Raw genomic sequence first — 18,768 nt, 5'->3', positions numbered from 1 at the left:
TGGTTTCCTTAACCAAAATGTGGGCATGGTTGAAGAGCCACCCCAGCAGCAGGTGCCTGTAAGATGGGGGGTGGAGGGTGTCTTTGGAGATGAGAGGCACGATATACACCGGAACAGCTGATTATCCAAAACAGAAAGCGAGATCACCCTCCCCCATGAGCACATATGTGTTACACAGCCGTACACGCCTGCAAACCACAGGACGCTGTCTCTCACCCCATGCACTCCCACCCCCACCTCACACGCTCAAAGGAGGATGCATTTGCGGGGACTTCCTCACCCCATGCAGGAAGTGAAACCTGAACACCGGGGAGCAGCGTCAAAAACCACCTCCGGACCCGGAGGGAGGCAGACTTAGAGGCATTGGGATCTCTACGGCCTTTGGACAACTGCTCTGCATGACCTCAGCGGCGAGGACGAGGGACCCGGCCACTGCGTGGAATGGCTCAGCCCAGTGCATGCTGGGTCTGGAGAACTGGACCCCCATCAACGTAGTGGGAGACCTGGGAGGTGAGGAACACTCCAGCCCCACCAGGAATCAGAGGTGAAGCTGGAGAATACCTGCCCCACTGGCGATGGAGGAGCAAGAGTCCCTGCTCCTCTGGCAATGGGAGAGGCCAGTGGGGAAGCTGCCCAGCTCATCTGGCAGTAGTTTGCTGTGAGGGACGGGCTCTTTCCTGATCCAGATTCAGGGCAGTGGTGGTGCTGAAGTTTAATCAAGGGACAGGCACTGAAGAGGCCTGAGCCCTGGATCCTGGAGGAGAAGATCAAATCCCAGGCATAGCAGTGTCTGTGCATGGGGAAGTTAGAGACTGGGAGAAACTAGAGGTGAAATGCAGGGAGTGCCCAGTAGGGTTGGCACCAGTGTGGTTAGTACAAGGCAGGACCTGCTGCAGTTGATGTATCTGGGCACATCATAAGAATGGCCATACTAGGTCAGACCAAAGGTCCCTTTAGCCCAGTATTCTGTCTTCCGACAGTGGCCAATGCCTGGTGTCCCAGAGGAAATGAACAGAACAGGAAATCATCAGGTGATCCATCCCCTGTTGCCCACTCCCAGCCCCCGGCAAACAGAGGTTAGGGACACCATCCCTCCCATCCTGGCTAATAGCCATTGATGGATCTATCCCCCATGAATTTATCTAGTTCTTTTTTGAACCCTGTTACAGTCTTGGCCTTCACAACATCCTCTGGCAAAGAGTTCCACAGATTGACAGTGCATTGTGTGAAAAAAATACTTCCTTTTGTTTGTTTTAAACCTGCTAACTATTAATTTTGTGTGGTGACCCCTAGTTCTTGTGTTATGAGAAGTAAATAACACTTCCTTATTTACTTTCTCCACACCTGTCATGATTTTATAGACCTCTACCATATCCCCCCTTAGTCATCTCTTTTCTAAGGTGAAAAAGTCCCCGCCTTATTCATCTCTCCTCATATGGCAGCCATTCCATACCCCTAATCATTTTGGTTTCCCTTTTCCGAACCTTTTCCAGTTCCAATATATCTTTTTTGAGATGGGGTGACCACATCTGCACGCAGCATTCAAGATGTGGGCGTGCCATGGATTTATATAGAAGCAATATGATATTTCTTGTTTTATTATCTATCCCTTTCTTAATGATTCCCAACATTCTGCTTGCTTTTTTGACTGCTGCTGCACGTTGAGTGGATGTTTTCAGAGAACTACCTGCAATGACTCCAAGATCTCTTTCTTGAGTGGGAACAGCTAATTTAGACCCCATCATTTTGTATGCATAGCTGGGATTATGTTTTCCAAGGTGCATTACTTTGCATTTATCAACATTGAATTTTGTCTGCCATCTTTGATGCCCAGTCACGCAGTTTTGTGAGATCCCTTTGTAGCTCTTCACAGTCTGCTTTGGATTTAACTATCTTGAGTAGTTTTGTATCATCTGCAAATTTTGCCACCTCACTGTTTACTCCTTTTTCCAGATCATTTATGACTACATTGAACAGCACAGGTCCAGACCCCTGGAGGACACCACTATTTCCCTCTCTCCATTCTGAAAACTGAGCATTTATTCCTTTTATTTCCTATCTTTAAGCCAGTTCTGATCCATGAGAGGACCTTCCCTCTTATCCCATGACAGTTTATTTTGCTTAAGAGCCTTTGGTGAGGGACCTTGTCAAAGGCTTTTTGAAAGTCTAAGTTTACTCTATCCACTGGATCACCCTTGTCCACATGCTTGTTGTGTTGACCCCCTCAAAAGAATTCTAGTAGATTGGTGGGGCAGGATTTCCCTTTACAAAAGCCATGCTGACTCTTCTCCAAGAAATAGTGTTCATCTACGTATCTGATAATTCTATTCTTTACTATAGTTTCAACCAATCTGCCTGGTACTGAAGTTAGGCTTACCAGCCTCTAATTGCTGGGAATCTCTCTGGAGCCTTTTTTAAAAATTGGCATCCCATTAGCTATCCTCCGGGCATTGTCACTGAGGAGCAGGGCTTGGGGTTCAGGCTCCCAGTTGACACCCCCTGGTCTCTGGAAGGGGGGGTGGCAGATGTCAGAAGGACAGGAACAGAGAGGAGGCGGGGAAGATTTGGGATGTGGTTTGCGGAGGCGGCTGCTGCCCAACGGGAGCGCTAGAGATGGTGTCAGATGCAAAGCAGCAAGGGAGGACCCTGGGGAGAAGCCTCAGGAAGAGGGACACGAGAACCAGATTTCCTCGCAGGCAGAGCTATGAAGGCCAAAGTGCAGGCTGTACTGGGGATAGCGAGCACCAGGAGGGGCTCAGGAATGGCAGAGCAGGTGCCTGAGGGAGCCAGCTGGAAGGAGGAGCAGGTGTGGATGGGGAGACAGCACACAGATGGTTTGGGCCAGTGATGGGGACAGACACATACAATATGACCAAAGCAGAAGAGAGAGTGGGGGCACTGGAGTAAGGAGGAGTGGACATGATGCGGGTGGCTAAGGGAACTGAAGGAGGAGTGGGGATCAGCAGGGACTACCATGGGCTCAGCACTTGTAGTTTGGTGCCAGGATTCCTTTCCAAGGGAAGCTGCAGCAGCACTGAAAGGAGGGAGGGGACAGGCAGGTTCCAAGGAGATAAAGAGGTCACAGAATATTGGCTCACGGCGCAGTGTGGCGAGGCAGAAGGGAAGGTTACAGGCTCCGCAGAGGGAGGAGACCTCAGTTGTTCAGCTCCCGGGAGAGGACCCAATATTCACGTACTCATAGTGTATGGTCCACACAGGCCAAAAGTGAGGGATAGCTGCTGTGAGTGGAGGGCTATGCACTCAGGAGAGGTTACACCCTAGGAGCAGCAATTAAAAGCATGATCAACTGAGCAGAGAGGGCATTAAGGACAAGGGAGTGCTAAAGAAGCCGGATTAATATAGGGATGAGGGCTGATCTGGGGCAGAGATAAGGGGAGATGGAGGCGTGTCCTGGTAAGACCACATGCAGAACAAAGGCAGGGTAGGGAGGTGCTCCTGAAGGGAGTTAAAGTCGGAGTCAAGATTATGGGCTACTGAGGTATGGACGATTTCAGTGTAATTGATTGTGTGATTATACTACACACAACATGGCTAATGTAGGGCTCTGAAGAACTGTTTACAGAAAACAAATTAGCAACATATTGAACCTTTCTTTCCCTAAAATCTGACTAGACTAATTTAACACATGTTAATGTCACATCTGCAAATCCTAGTCTAAACACTGCTTATATTACCCTGGTAAAACTGCCTAGGTTACAAATTAAATCATTCATTGCATCACAAAAGTCCCCAGTTCAGATCAGGGCCCCATTGTATGAGAGAGTCCCCACCCCAGAGAGTTTACAATCTAAACAGACAAGCCAAAGGAAGTATTATCCCAATTTTACAGATGGGTAGACTGAGGCACAGATATTAAGTGACTTGGGGTCACTCAGGGAATCTGAAATTAGAACTTGCATGTGCCAGTCCAGTGGTTAAACCATCACACAACCCTTCCTTCTTCCACTGTTGGTTTTCTATTAGTGCTCTACTTGGGACCAGACCAATCGGTTGTCTTCTCAGGTAGTCATGCACTCTATGGTATCTCTCGTCCAGCACTTTGCAATTCTGGTCCAGCATTACCATCCCATTTTACTAGTAGGTAAACTGAGGTGCGGGGAGGGGAAGTGACTCACACAGCAAGCTTTCAGCAGAACCCAACTGGCAAGCACTTTGGCAAAGTGTGAGGCACAGAGAAGCCAGCAGGAGTTACGTGTGATCTGAGCAGGAGCAGATCTGATCAGGATTTGTACAGTGCCAATAAACACAGCATCTCACCACTGCCAGGTGACTTTGTAGAAGGAAACCACACGCTAAGAATGCTCCGGGTCAACTGGCTGGGGGGCACTGGCCCAGCAATGGTGGTACCTGGAAGGGACAATTTTAGCTATGAAACAACAGGTACCTTGATGCAAGGCCACACACAGGAGGAAAGCATGCAGGGCTGTGGGGCCCCACAGCCCTGCATGACTTCTGAGACCATGCCTGGAGGGGGGCAGGGGGAACAAGGCCAGGAGTTGCTCCCCCGTTTCCAGAATTCGGGCGGAGCAGGGAGGAGGAGGAGGGGAGGGGAGGAAGCCAGGCTGCCAGTTGCGGAAGCTGAGCGGTTGTTGTGCCCAGAGCCGGGCCCACAGGCGAGAGGAAGGCAAACATGCTGCAGGGCTGTGCAATGAGCAGCTGCTGTTTGGGGGGGGGGGGGGAGGGGGGTGTTGGATTTTGTGTTTGTTTGGCCTAATCCTCTGACCCGGTCGGCTGCTACACCTCCTGAACCTGGGACCGTTGTGCAACGCTAGCTGGGGGGCCTGCGCTGGGCTGCGGCACAGAGACGCAGCTGGGTGTGGTTAGCAGGTTACCACACCCCTGCCCAGCGGCAGGGCCCCTCAGCAGCCCAGCCCTGCTAATCCCCAGCTGGGAGGAGAGAGCGGGAGCACGGGGCCCAGGCAGGTGCTCTCCTGGGGACGGTTTCTTTTGGCTCCAGAGCCACAGAAAATCTGCCTTTTTTTTTGGTCCCAAAAAGACAGCTGGGGAGGAGGTGGAGGGGAGAGAGCAGCCTGGGCTCAACGCTGACAGCTGGGGAGGGGGTGGGGAGGATGGCACAGCGGACACAGACCCAGGGCTGGCAGGATAAGCAGCAGCTCACATGCGTCTGCCTGACAGACCCCAAGAGTGGCTGCAGAAGCAGAGAGGGGCGCTCACCCCCGGTGCAGGGCCTGGGGTTGAGTGGGAAACAGCAGCGGCACAAGGGAGAGGGGAAGCCCCCAGTTTATACCCATCTCTGGGGCGGTAAGGAGCAGGAGGCTAAGCCCACTTGGCCCAATCAGATCAGAGCAGCTGCCCCCCCATCCCTCCCAATTCTGACCAGAGGAAGGGGCAGCCTCCAGCCCACCAGGTGGCAAATCCCTCTCTGAGCCAGCAGCATGTGCCCTAAAGCACAAGGGTTGGGAAGAGGCCAGGTTGAAGTGAGCGGAGCTCTAGCAAGAGGTCCTCAATGAAAATCCTAGGAGACCCTACATCAGGGGTTCTCAAACTGGGGGTTGGGACTCCTCAGGGGGTTGTGAGCTGTCAAAATCCACCCCAAACCCTGCTTTGCCTCCAGCAATTATAATGGTGTTAAATATATAAAAAAGTGTTTTTAATTTGGGGGGGGGGGGGGGGGTCGCACTCAGAGGCTTGCTATGTGAAAGGGGTCACCAGTAAAAAAGTTTGAGAGCCACTGGGGTACATCATCATACAGCACAGCTGGCAGGGTACACGTCCCCAGGTGACACCCAGCTCCTTGATCCCTCTGCCAAGACAGCCAGCAAGGGGTTAACCACGAGGCAGACACCTCTCCACAGCAGACTGGGCGGAGGCCATCAAATCCATCCCCACGCCCCCAGCCACAGCAACCTGGTGGGCTCAGGCTGGCACAACCTAGTATTGAATGACCCTCTGTCCCTTTTCTAATCCCCTGGGTCCTTCGCTCCTGGGTCGAACAACTCCAGAAACCCTGCTGAGGCCATTACGTTTGGCTGGGATCTCACACCAACATGGGGGGATTTTGGAGATGACCCGAACTGCAAGGCTGGGATCTAGGCTACACACACACCCACACACGGATACAGCTCTGCTCAAAGGGTCAGACCCGCCGAGATCCTGGCCCCAATATTTCACAGAGGCAACGAACCCAGCTGGATTGGTACACCCAGCCCTGCCCCAGAGTGGCACTGGGAGCTCTAGCGCCCCCTGCTGGCCAGCAGGAAGCACCTCTTCACCCCATGCCAAAGCTCCTGCAGCATGAAGTGCTTTGTTGTAAAGGGGCGGGCACGGTGGCAAGAGCCAGAGCACAGTGAAGCAGCCTCCCCGCTGGGGCTCCCCTTCGCCAAGGACATCTGCAAGCCCCACGGGGGCCTGCTGCAAGTTCTCAACGTCACACAGGCTGCGTACGCCTATAAACAGCTCAGGCAGAGGCTGGCAAAGGCCCTGGAGTAGCCCGCTGCAGACAGGCCCAGAGATCGTCACGGGTGTGCAGCATAGGAATCATGTACACTTGGTACTGGGGATAGAGTTTGGCCTTCTTTCAGGGAGGCGTCACAGGGTTGGGACATTAATCATTGTTATTTACTTGTGTCGCAGACACACCTAGATGCTCCCAGCTAAGATCAGGGCCTCATTGTGCAGAACACTGTACCTTCTGGCAGCGTAAGAGACATCCCCACCCCATAGAGCTTACAGTCCATACAGACAGGACACGGGAGGAGAAACCGAGGCACAGAGAGGTGACGTTACTTGCCTAAAGTCACCCAGCAGGCGCAGCTAGGATAAGAACCCATGTCTCCTGAATCTCCGCCATATCCTCTAGCCCTGGGGGTTGCGAAGTTATTACATGGGGGGTCACGAGCTATCAGCCTCCACCCCAAATCCCACTTTGCCTCCAGCATTTAGAATAGTGTCAAATATATAAAAAAGTGCTTTTAATTTATAAGGGGTGGTCGCACTCAGAGGCTTCCTATGTGAAAGGGGTCACCAGTACAAAAGTTTGAGAACCCCTGCCCTAGCCACTGGGCCACATCAGCTCTTGATTCGGGGAGTAGAGGGGGGGGAATTTGCTTAGGAAAGCAAATATTTTATGCTACTTCCATTGCTTCCTGCATCTGACCTGGCTGCAAGAGCTGCTGTCTTGGGAGCAGAAGCATTTCCAAGCCCAGCCAGACACTGAGCAGCAGAGACGAATACTGTGGGACCCTCTTGCCTAGTGGGTTTGGAAGCTAGCAGGCCTGGTTCTGCCAAGTACTCACTCTACAGCCTGGGAGAAGTTTCTTCCCCTCGTTGTGCCTCGGTTTCCTCATCTGTAACATGGGGATAGTCATGTTTTGTAATGTGCTTTGCGATCCTGAAATGAAGGTGGGCAAAGTTCATGAACAGAGAAGTTCATGGAGTTTATTTATTCCCCCTCCTAGGTTTGAACTGGATTCAGTCTGGGTTTGAAGCGATGGGGCAGAGGGGCGGGGGGTAGGGATATTTGGAATCCAACCAATCCACCCTGCCTTTCCCCATTCTGGAGCCAGGTGGCCTTTGCCCAGTGCCTCAGTACAGAGGGCCCGGGCACAGTCATGCTGTCCAGTGCTGGACAGTTACCAAGTCCTGTAGGTTTCATTTGATGGTAGGAGGAAAAATACGCCAGGCTAAGCCTGGTGTTAATGCTCACCTCTCTGCAAAGCACCTTCCCATGAGCATTCCCCCTGAGTGGCTGGAAACGGGAAGAAACCATTCTGCCCAGGAACATCCACCTACGCCTCAGCCACAGACAGAGCAGAGGTTACCCAGTCATCTTTGAAATGTTACAGCTTGTCCATGGTGACCGTCCTGCTCAGCAAGGCCTTGCTGAGACTAAGGTTTGGGAGGCATTATATGTGTTTACCTAACTAACACGTGTGTTAAAAGGCACATTGCCTTGTTTACACATGTTGGCTGACCCCTTCCCAATCCTAGCCTAAACACAGGTCTTCACTGCACATGTAACTCAACTGATCCGCAGCCAGGTTAGCCCAGCGTGGTGCAAGCCCCTCCATAGCAAAGGCCCACCCACCTACCACGTTCTCCCTGTTCCTGCACTCGCCCATCTGAGTCATGGCCCATGGTGCTCCGTGCTGAGACACTCCAGGATTCTTTCCCAGGCAACTGTGGGAGACTTTGTCCATCCTCCGGGGAGAACTGTACCAGCACCTAAGTGATTTTTGCTTGTGTCGTCACTGCAAAGAGGGCAGGGTCCAGCCCAAGTTAAACTTAAGCCAGGTTCTACCCCCCAGCTGGGTCAGCAAACTGGGGCTTAAAGCACCGCCACACCCAAGTCAGAGGTTTTCTATGTGGACTGTAGTGGAGGGAAAGGGTCTGAACTAAAATCCAGGTAAGAGTCCAGGTTAACTATGTAATGAAGACATCCCTAAGAGACCAACCAACACCTTTGCTGAAGCTTAAGCTCAACCTAATTTCTTTCTGGAGTGCCAGCCTATTGGAGAGTGCGAATGGTGGGTGGAGACCAGCTGTCCTGCAGAGCGATATCCTATAGCCACAGCTCAGGGACAGAGCAGCAGGGGCAAGGCAGGCTACCCGCCAACGCGCCTCAACTAGAGCTGGGTCCGGATTTGCCACGGAACACTGACAAAGAAACTGGAAGGTTTTCATTTCGTTCAGGGGATTTTCCAACTAATCAAAACATTCACAACATGTTTAAATTTCCCTTTCAGTTTGGGGCCTGTCTTCCCCTTCTCCCCAGAGGGAACCCCCCGCCCCCCATGCTGCTAAGAATGAATGAGAGGGCATTTCAACAGTAACATCACCAAAAGCCACTCTGCTCTCCAGGACCCCAAGAGCTTCTTCTCACGTCTAAGGAGACAGAATATCTCCAGCAGGACCTGCAAGCTCCATCTGATTTGCCTTCAAATGGTTACACCTCCCTAACCTGATCATTCTGCAGTACAGTGTTGGTACTACTTCGACTGAGTTCTTTGGGGGAAGGGACTGTCTTTTGTTCCATGTCCATGACTGGGGCTCCTAGGAACTACAGAAAACCAAAATAAATATTAGTCTAGTAAACCCAGCCAACATCAGTGCCTCATTGTGCTACGTGCTGTACAAACCTAGTATCAGGCAGTTCCTGCCTCAGAGAGCCGACAATCCAGATGCTGAGACACTACAGTGATGAACACAGTATAAGAACCTATACAGAACAGAATCTAAGACGACAAGACAGAACGGGAGAAAGGGATACAACCACAAGCAGAAGATGGGACCTGAGGCATGACGAGATTAAGTGATTTACATAGAATATATAGAATATTAGGGTTGGAAGGGACCTCAGGAGGTCATCTAGTCCAATCCCCTGCTCAAAGCAGGACCAATCCCCAGACAGAGCCACTCTCCAATAGGCTGGCACTCCAGAAAGAAATTAGGTTGAGCTTAAGAACCCTAAGTGGCCCCCTTTACCCAAGGTCACACCGGATCTGTGTATTTATATACCAGTGTCTCCAAAACAGAAAAAGGAGGCACCATTTTGGGGTGACAGAGCCAAAAAGCATATGCAACCACTGCTGCGTTGCAGCAAACTAATGGCCAGGACCCAGGTCCTGCAGACACGACTGATGCACAGGGATTGTGGAGTTCAGCATGCACCAGCTAGGAATGGCTGGAAGGGGCAGGGAATCCCCGAGAATGAGACAGGGCAGCACAGAGAGAAAACCCAGCCACAGAGCACCGTTCCCCTTCGGTGATCTCTGGCAAAGCCAAGGTGCTCCCTTCGCTCCAGCCCCAGTCAGCACGCACTGGGCCCTATGGACACACATTGGTATGTCTCAACAAGAGCCCTTTTGTTGAGGGGCACAGGCTAATTCCATTCAGCTCCCTTAAAAAAAAAAAAAAAAAAAAAAAAAAAAGGACCCGGAGCAAACAGGGCAGCAGGCTTAGAGCAGAGATCGGATTTCCCAGGACGGCATGTTCTGTGTTACCCTGCATGCCAGCAAGGGATCCGGGGGTCGTGAACTCCAGCCCACTCCGACAAGGACACACTGCGGGGAGTCGGAGGGCAGGGTCCGATGTGGGCTGCTCCAGCCAGTGAAGATCAATGCTTCAAGGAGAATCGGGGCTCACGTGGGGAGCCCAATGGGTGGAGGGGAGGGAAGGAGCAACAAGCTTAGAAGAAACAGCTGGAAATCTTTATGTCGCCCATGGAGGCTGCACTGGCCAAGACCAGCCGTCATTGGCCAGTGACGGTCACGTAGAACATAGCATCACATGGGTCAGACACAAGCTTCCTGTTTGTTCACTTTGGCCATTGCCTGGGACCCATGCCAAATTGTTCCCTCCAGGAGGAGGTAGTTTGGATTTGGCCTGAACCGGGGAGTTTCGCACCTGTTTTAAACCTGCATAAGCCACACCAGAGCAAGATCTATATATCACCAATGCAGTGGTTTCACTAAGGGTTTGACCTGCAGAAGTTACATTGGTGCAAAAATCCATAGCACAGGCAAGCCCTAAGTGACCCAAGCTTAAGGCACGGCATGCAGAGACTCCCAGGAGCCACAGGTTCTATTCTCCACAAGGTCAGTTCAGCTCTTAGTCCTTCTGAAACCTATATGCACATTACACAAGTGAGACCTCAAAAAGCTTGGGATGCTCTGAACAGGAGGCCAGCACATCCAAGATCAACAGCTGTGTAAGAGTATTTGCCCCCAGGCCCTTGTCCACACATTTTCCACTGCCATTTCCCCAAGCTTCCATAATATTTACACATTTCCAGTGTGCCCATCCCCATGGCGCTTGGGCACCAGACTCAATCCCAGAAGCGGCTGCACAGTGAGATACAAAGCAATTCTTGGATATAATGAGCATGAAATGTTTTAGGAGGAAGTGGCTACATTTCTAGTGCCATGGTATGTAGCAGGTATAGCTCAACATCCACAGACTGCAAAGGAGCCATGCAGAGAAGAGGTTAAAAAAAAATACAAGCTCAGGATCTCAGTTCCTAAAGCCTACAGAGGCTGGGCATGTCCCAGAAGGCATACCTCAGAGGAAGAATTATAGCCTAGATGTTGTAGCAAACATTAACTCCAGTTCATGCAGCCACAGATCCAGATGGCTAGGAGGTACCTGCCTTGGGAGGAGTAGCCAGCAGTTCAACAAAGGTTCTCATACCAGCTTCCCTCTCCTGCCTACATGAGGCTAGGCAAGACTGCATCTAGCACTCTAATTCTTAAACAAGTAGCTCAGCCTTGAGAGTGGTCTCATTTGGGATGATCTCCTTCATTTAAATCAGTGTTTCTCAAACTGGGGTCGCCACTTGTGATGGGAAAGCCCCTGGCGGGCCGGGCCGGTTTGTTTACCTGCCCCGGGCTCCCACTGGCCGCGGTTCACTGCTGCAGGCCAATGGGAGCTGCTGGAAGCGGCGGCCAGTATGTCCCACGGCCCACGCTGCTTCCAACAGCCCCCATTGGCCCGGAGCAGCGAACCGCGGCCAGTGGGAGCCGCGATCAGCCAGACCTGCAGACAGGGCAGGTAAACAAACCGGCCCGGCCCGCCAGGGGCTTTCCCTACACAAGCGACGACCCCAGTTTGAGAAACACTGATTTAAATCCATTCAAGCCAATGACGACTTCCACGTGCATTTACACTCGCCAGGAATGAATCCATAGGTATGGTGCTACGGGCACAGGGTTTTTCAAAAGGTTTATCTGTTGCAAACATGTGCCAGTTTTACAATGCAGCCCCTGGCAGCACAGATCAAGATGGAGCATTGCTTGTTGGAACGTGTAGTCTCCAGGGTTTGCAATGCTATTGAAGAGACCCGGGAAAATTGGGCTTAAGCCCTTGTTTTGCTTCTTTAGAATGGAGAAGGGTAGATATTAGACATTCAGGTCTTGTCTATCCCAGAAAGCCTCTATGATAGAGAAGTACAAAAACAGTCCCATCACACGAATCCACAAAGTGAAAGTTGAGCAACAGAGCGGAAGAAACCGAGCAATGTTTAAATCTCTGGATTTTTTTTTTTTTTTTTTTTTTTTTTTTTTTTTTTTTAAAACTACCTGTTTAACTCCAATGCCTATCACACGTGGAAGAAAAGATTCAGCTCCTCTGAACTCAAAATAGACATCTCCGAGCAACCTATTCCCCTCCCCGCCCCATGAGTCCTCCAGAAAAACTAAGAGAATCTAGATTTGACAGTCTCAATATTACAAACTATATATATATATATATATATATATTATATATAATATAAATAAATAAATATATAAAATAACCTGTCACAATTCAGAGTGACTGCACCTGTGTCCCCACTCCATGGTCACTCGAGGACACCCACTCTAGGTTCCTGGCCACCCAGGCATCACCTCTCTTAGGCAGAGAAGTATGTCCCTCCCCGCCTGACTGGGGTTTTTCCAGGTTGCAGAGTTCCCTACCTACAATGTGTTATTCCCAGAAAGCCAAACTGCCTAATCAGGCCAGTGTCCACAGTTTGCTTTCTCTGCAGAGGCTATGAACAGTGTAATTGCCCTCGGTTATGTGCCCTACACAGCTCTTTCTAACCGAGCACCTTTATTCTTAAGGTGAAAGCATTACAGAGACAATGTATTAAAAACAGTAAAAGAATCTACATGCATGTTAATCATCCCCAACTCTAACATCCTTCAAACCCCACCAAGGAGTTTTCCCTGTGGTTACAAGATCAGAATGGTTTTAGCTCAGAACTAGCACCCCCATGAATCTTTCTTTCATTCAGCTTTGGCCTTCGATCTTCAGATTCCAGAGCCAGGTAATCAGCAGGCAGTGGACCCCTCCTCAGGAATTAGCTTCAAAAGGTTAGGCATTTGCCTAACCAGAGGTGAAAATACACATTCGCTTCCCCTCCCACTAGAGATTCCCAGGCAAACCACTTGACACTGTCCAAAAGTCCATTCTTGTCTGGTCTATAGTCCTCTGACGTTCCTAACACTTCCCAGGGCTCACATCCCATCTGCCCCCTCAAGAGGTTACATACAATCCTAGCCCACATTCATACATCAACTTTGTATTTAATATACTGGACTCCACAGATACTTTAATTCAGTAAGGTTTTTCAAGGACATTTCACTCCCTGTCACAGTACCTTTTAGGACTTCTTCAGAGAGATTAAAAAAGGGCACCCAATCGATCTTTGAAGAAAACCTCTGAAAAAACCAAGGGAGCTGGAATTGGCTCTATTTCTATTAACTGAGAGGCTTTCCTTGGGTTTCTGTCACTGGGGGAAATGACTGGGCAGCCCTGCTAAATGAGAGCCATTACTTGTATCTAAGCAGCACCCAACTGCCCCCCTAGCCACTGTACAGACAAAGTGAGTGACAGTTTTGCCTCAAAAGCACAGAGAGGGAAGGTGACTTGCCCAAGGTCACACTGCAGTTCAGTGGCAGATTTGGGAATAGAACCCAGGTCAAGTTCTAGTCCACTGCCCCAACCACTAGACCATACTATCTCCCAAATGAGCCCTTTCACAGATAGAAACACTGTCGAGGTAAATAAAATCGGGCACTCATTTTAAGGCTAACCTAGCTCCTCAAAACACCAACTTAAAAGCCTCAGTTCTGCCCTGTTTGCCAATGGCATTCCGGGAATTAGAATCAAATTCCTATGGAGGGGATTTCATTAAGCAAGCCACATCCTCTTGCAGCCATGCTTCATGATGCTTAGAAGTCAGAGAGCAAGATCTGAGTCTCTGCAGCTGACAGTAAAGACTAATAAATGCATATTTAGAAAGTGGGATTCGGAATGCAGAAGGCCAGTACCAACCAACCAGACTGGGAGACATGTCCACCCCAGCATATCAACTGGAAGGATGCTTGACAGTCAGACTGGGGAAAACAGACAGTGTAAAACATGGAAGGATTAGAGTAGAAAAAGAATGGATAAGACACCTGACCAGATTGGTATGACCAAGGAAAGAAGGAGGGTTAAAACCAATGGAGGTTACAGGTGCCACTGGGAAACGTCCAGGCAGATAACATGACTAGAGAGCAGGTCATCTGTGACCATCCTAGCACAGCTCCACTGACAGTAGCAACTGTGGGAAACTAGTATAGACCAGCCACCTCCTTGCTACCACCACAGCACCTATCACTGCCTAGAGCAGATTCGTCAAGGATTGGAGAGGACCAGGGCAATGACAACCTCACATGAGTGTGGAAGGCAAGTAACTGAGGGGAGGCGATCAGCAGAGGTTTTACAGCCTTGTTTTTTGTCGACTCCCATTAAACTTCTATGCCCAATTAATATTCTAGAGAAAAAGTATTTGTGAAAGATTAAACATCCACGATCTGTTCAATGAAGATGGAATAGAGCCCATCTCTGAGATCTCCCAACAAGTCCTCCAGCAAACCCAGGGAAGCTGTACAGATAAAAATAAAATGAACAGGATTTAAAATGCATACAGCTTGCTGACGTCCTTCTTCCATCAAAAAAGCTGCAAAAAAACCCCAAAAAAGGCATGAGCCCAATATTTTATTTCTTTCATAATCTTTTACAAGTCACCTTTTAATTAACCCAACAAATACAGCGCTATACACCAAGAGCCAACTATGCACAGAAATGTACCTGTTCCAGTCAAACCAGGGAATCTGGGTCACTGAAACCAACTCTGGTAACACCCATTCTAAACCCTAGTAGCAAGTCCCTCATTCAAACCCAGGATGCTACAGAGGAATGTCTTCAGAGGTGTATATGTGAATTACAAAGGGTGGGATGACAGGTGTGACTGGGCTAGGACGACTGGTGCAAACAAGACACACATCCATAATGATCACAAAAGACACCATCAAGTATCCGACATGCTGGCAAGCAGGCTCAGCAGTCCGGATTCCAGTTTTGTGCTCTCCAGCGATTAAGACTGCTATGGATATAGATTTCTTTGGTTCCTATTTACACTAGTTCCACCTGTCCCTAACTGGGAGCTGAAGCACTGTGGACCAAAAGGACCGCAGAAGTCCGAATCCCTGTGCAACCTGAGGCAAATCACAATTTCTCTGTGCCTACTTATACAGTTGTGGTGAAGCACCCAGACCCAAATAGTACCAAGAGGTGATCCTCAGCACCCCTTGAAGTGTTACCATCCACAGGGACCTGAGGCACACAGAGACTGACTTGCTCTCACAGAGTCTGTGGCAGAGCTGTGAATGGACCCGAGATCTCCTGAATCCCAGTGCAAGGGCTCTACTCCTCTGTGAAATGGAGATAATGATACTTGCCCCTGAGATCATAAAGGCTGCATCAGGAGTTTAGACTTCTCTTTCAACACACTGTTAGAACTAGGATGGAACATCATCTTCAGATGCATGAGTCGAGAACAGGCACCATGCTCTTCTTCTAAGGAGGAAGACTTCCCACCTCTGATCCCATTCAAATCTTCTGTGTACAAACTCCCTCTCCCCACCCAGGTGATGGAAGAATTCCAAGAAGTTAACCCTAAAACTAAAGTTTCAGCACTGTCTATGATGTGCTTACACAACACCTTCATCATCTAATAATTAAATTATGTTGCCCAATCAGCCCCCTGGCAAGGAGGTAACGATTGTCCCTATTTTATGGATAGAGAAACTGTGGTACAGAGAGGATATGTGACTTGCTCCTAGATCTCAGTCCAACCACTAGACCACATGTCTAGCTAAGAAGGGCTGAACTCATGTTGACCCCAACTGTGGAACTATACAACATTGCAAGTACCGGCACACACACGGCTGTATGAGTCTCCAGTTTTCTGAACACATTCCAGGATTTGGAACAAAGACTGTAAACCAAGACTTCCAAAAGTGACTAGTGATTCTGGGAGCCCAGCTGAAAGGGGACTGATTTTCGGAGGGCAGGTGGCTCAGCGTTTTCCAAGAGTCTCAAGTTGGTGACCCAAAAACCACTAGTCACTTTTGAAAATCTGGACCTAAGCTCTCCAGAACATGGACCAGGCACTGATTGGCAGCATGTAGACATAAAATGTTCTCTACTAATGTCTCAGTACTTTTCCCACCAGTGTTTAGCCAAGAGAGACGTGCCTAGAGTCCACATTTATTCACACATGTACGTCAGTTTCCCCCCCCCCCATCTTTCAACTGACATCCTTTAAACTGCTATCCCCAAGCCTCAATACAGAGGATGCAGAGAGCCAGCTCTCTGAAAGATATACCATTGAGATGCACCTGTTCCATATGCACCACTCTCCCTCAACTCAGCTTGGCTCCATCTCCAAGACCGGGGCACCTGACTTTGCCAGCATCACTGCCACACTCTGTAATGACCCAGACTGAAAGCTAACTCGTACAATAGCCATCTACACCAAGAAGAAGAACAGGAGTACTTGTGGCACCTTAGAGACTAACAAATTTATTAGAGCATAAGCTTTCGTGGACTACAGCCCACTTCTTCGGATGCAGACTAACACGGCTGTTACTCTGAAACCTGTCATCTACACCAAGAGGGCAAGTGGCCACCACCCTGTGCTCCTGAAATTCTGTGCCCAGACACCCTAGCCAGACTAACTCATGCCCCCAGGGTGCCAGGCCAGGCCACTGCCCAGATCAATAAGCGACCCACACACATGCTTTACCGCATTGCACTCCAAAAGCAAACAAGAGGCAGACACATAGGTGCCTAGCAGTCAGGAAGCACTTAAACCACGGGAGGCATGGTTAATCTGTCTCCTAAATCTGCAGCTCAAACGGTGGGAGGGCAGGGAACGTGGCAGGGCGCACCCCCCACTTCACAGTGAACCCCAAATCACCCCTGGGGCAGAGGGAGACTTTACCCTGCAGGGCAGGCCCAGCAATGTCACTGACTGCAAGGAAAGATCTCACGCTGCACCAACGGAGCTTCCACTCCCTCTCCCCTGCTTCTGGAATGACTTTCCAATCAGCGCAACCTACTTCTCCCTCCTTCCCTCCCAAGCGATGCACTACCCCTTTAAGAGGCCAGGCAAGATGGAGCCCTTGCCTTGTCCACTGCATTAAAAAAAAATCCCCAAACCAAACCCCCTTTGCAGCGCCCCGATCCGCAGGACTGAGAGCGCGGGGCGGTAGAGGCTCCCGTGCCCTGGCTGGGTGTGCACAGTCCTCCCCCGCTCCCCAGGGGACACTGAGGCTTGCAAGCAGCCCCCACTCCCGCTGATCTGCAAGAAAGAGGCTGTTTCCTAAGGTGGATCCTCCCCCTCCACCCTGTGACCACATGGGGGGGGGGGGGAACCACAGACAAAATGAAAGGGACTTACTTTCTCTTTCTGCTCCTCGGAGTGCATCTCCTCCTGCTCCCCCTGGGCTTGCTCGGGGGGGGTCCTCCCTCTGCCTCCCCGTGGGCTCGGGCAGGCACGGGGCGAGCTCTGGGTGCTTAGCTGTGCTGAAGGGAGGGGAGGGTGGAGTAGGTGGGTGGGGGAGGCTCTGGGCTTCTTGGAAAGGCTCTGCTCCCACTCAGCCTTCCTCCTCTTTCCCCTCTCCTCTTCCTCGCCTTGTGTTTGCTGATGGCGGGGGTGGGGGGGGCAATGTTGTTTTTTCCCCCCTCTCTCTCTTTTCGTTTTCACCAGCTGCCTGTCCCTGACCCCACCCAGCAGCTCCACCCCATCCACTGCTACATGCCCTGTCAATCACCAGCCCCTTTAAAGCTGCAATGCACAACTTGGGCTCCCCCGTGGGCTTATTTGGCCGCCCCCACGGCCAATGCCCAGCGCTGTCCGCATAGGCTGCAGGACCCTCCCGAGGCGAGTGGAAGGAGCCCCCACCCCTTCCCCTGATCGCCTCTGTAGGGGGTGATTCCTTGGGGTGGGGGAGCTGCATGGATGGAGCTGCTACTCCCTCCCTGACTCCACCTACCTCCTGTGCACAAGTCGGACTGAGCGGCTCGGCAACACCCTAGTAGCTAGTTCTCCTCTTTCAGTTTCATCGGGCTGGTGAACGCGGCTCCCACTGAATTTGGGGGGCGGGTGGGTCCCCAAGGCTACACCGTCCTCCTCCCCCCACGCCCACTTCTGAGCCCAGAGACTTTCCACCGCTGAGCCTAGATCAGGACAATGAACTCTGCTCCCACGCCCTTTGGGGAACTGGGTGTCCAAGGAGAGCCCCCCGCCCCGATCTGGGTCGTTAACAGAGCGCACTTCTCAAGGGGGGAGGGGGCATGTGCGACGGAGCAGAAGCCAGGGCTGGGTGGGAGGAGCAGGAAGCTGGTCTGTGCCCAGCTCATGGGTGGTGTCTGCAAACTCCAGGGCGGGGCCGTTGTTTTCCAGCCCTTTAGCTCCATCTGCTTCTCCTGCGTTCGAACAGCCCGGTTGCTCGCTCACACCTTGCTAGCTTGGGAGCTGCTCTCTGTAGAGCGGCTGGATGGCAGCGATTCCCAATGGCTCCCTCCAGCCCAGTGGGTTGGTGCGGTATGGCCCATGCAACCTTGTGCCCTCACGCTAGCTAAATAAATTGCCTAGATCACATGGGTTTTTTATCTCCCCCCCCCCCCATGCAAAAATTGCTTTGCCTCCTCTGAGTGCTCTTATAGATGTGACTGTTCTTGGCTAAGCTAGACATATATGGTCTTTTATTAGTCTTTCTGCTGGAGCAGACAGTTCAACTGAGACATCCCTGGCAGATGATTCACTTGCCATCAGATCTGCAGAGGAATAATAGGGACAGTTGCACCAAGCACCTCGATCTATCTCCTATATGAAGGACAGAGGGAATTAATGCCCTGTGGGCTAAAAGCTGGGTTTCTAGTTAAGACTAAGGCTTCTCCTGCAGCTCTTTGATT

General features: G+C 50.8%; 1 protein-coding gene across 1 annotated transcript in view; it reads right to left on the bottom strand.

Annotated features, from left to right (window-relative positions):
• The window catches only part of KLF8 (KLF transcription factor 8), a 91,384-nt gene extending 73,294 nt beyond the window's left edge, over nucleotides 1-18,090 (bottom strand). Inside the window, exon 1 of the mRNA XM_054038840.1 lies at nucleotides 17,252-18,090. Within this exon, the coding sequence (XP_053894815.1) occupies nucleotides 17,252-17,278 (27 nt within the window). The 5' untranslated portion in view covers nucleotides 17,279-18,090. The remainder of the gene's footprint in view (nucleotides 1-17,251) is intronic.
• Between the last annotated feature and the right edge of the window lie 678 nt (nucleotides 18,091-18,768).

The sequence above is a fragment of the Malaclemys terrapin genome, chromosome 9, assembly GCF_027887155.1.
Source record: "Malaclemys terrapin pileata isolate rMalTer1 chromosome 9, rMalTer1.hap1, whole genome shotgun sequence".
NCBI lineage: Eukaryota > Metazoa > Chordata > Testudines > Emydidae > Malaclemys > Malaclemys terrapin.
The sequence above is the reverse complement of the archived record's forward strand: the minus strand, read 5'-3'. Positions and strand labels throughout refer to the sequence as shown.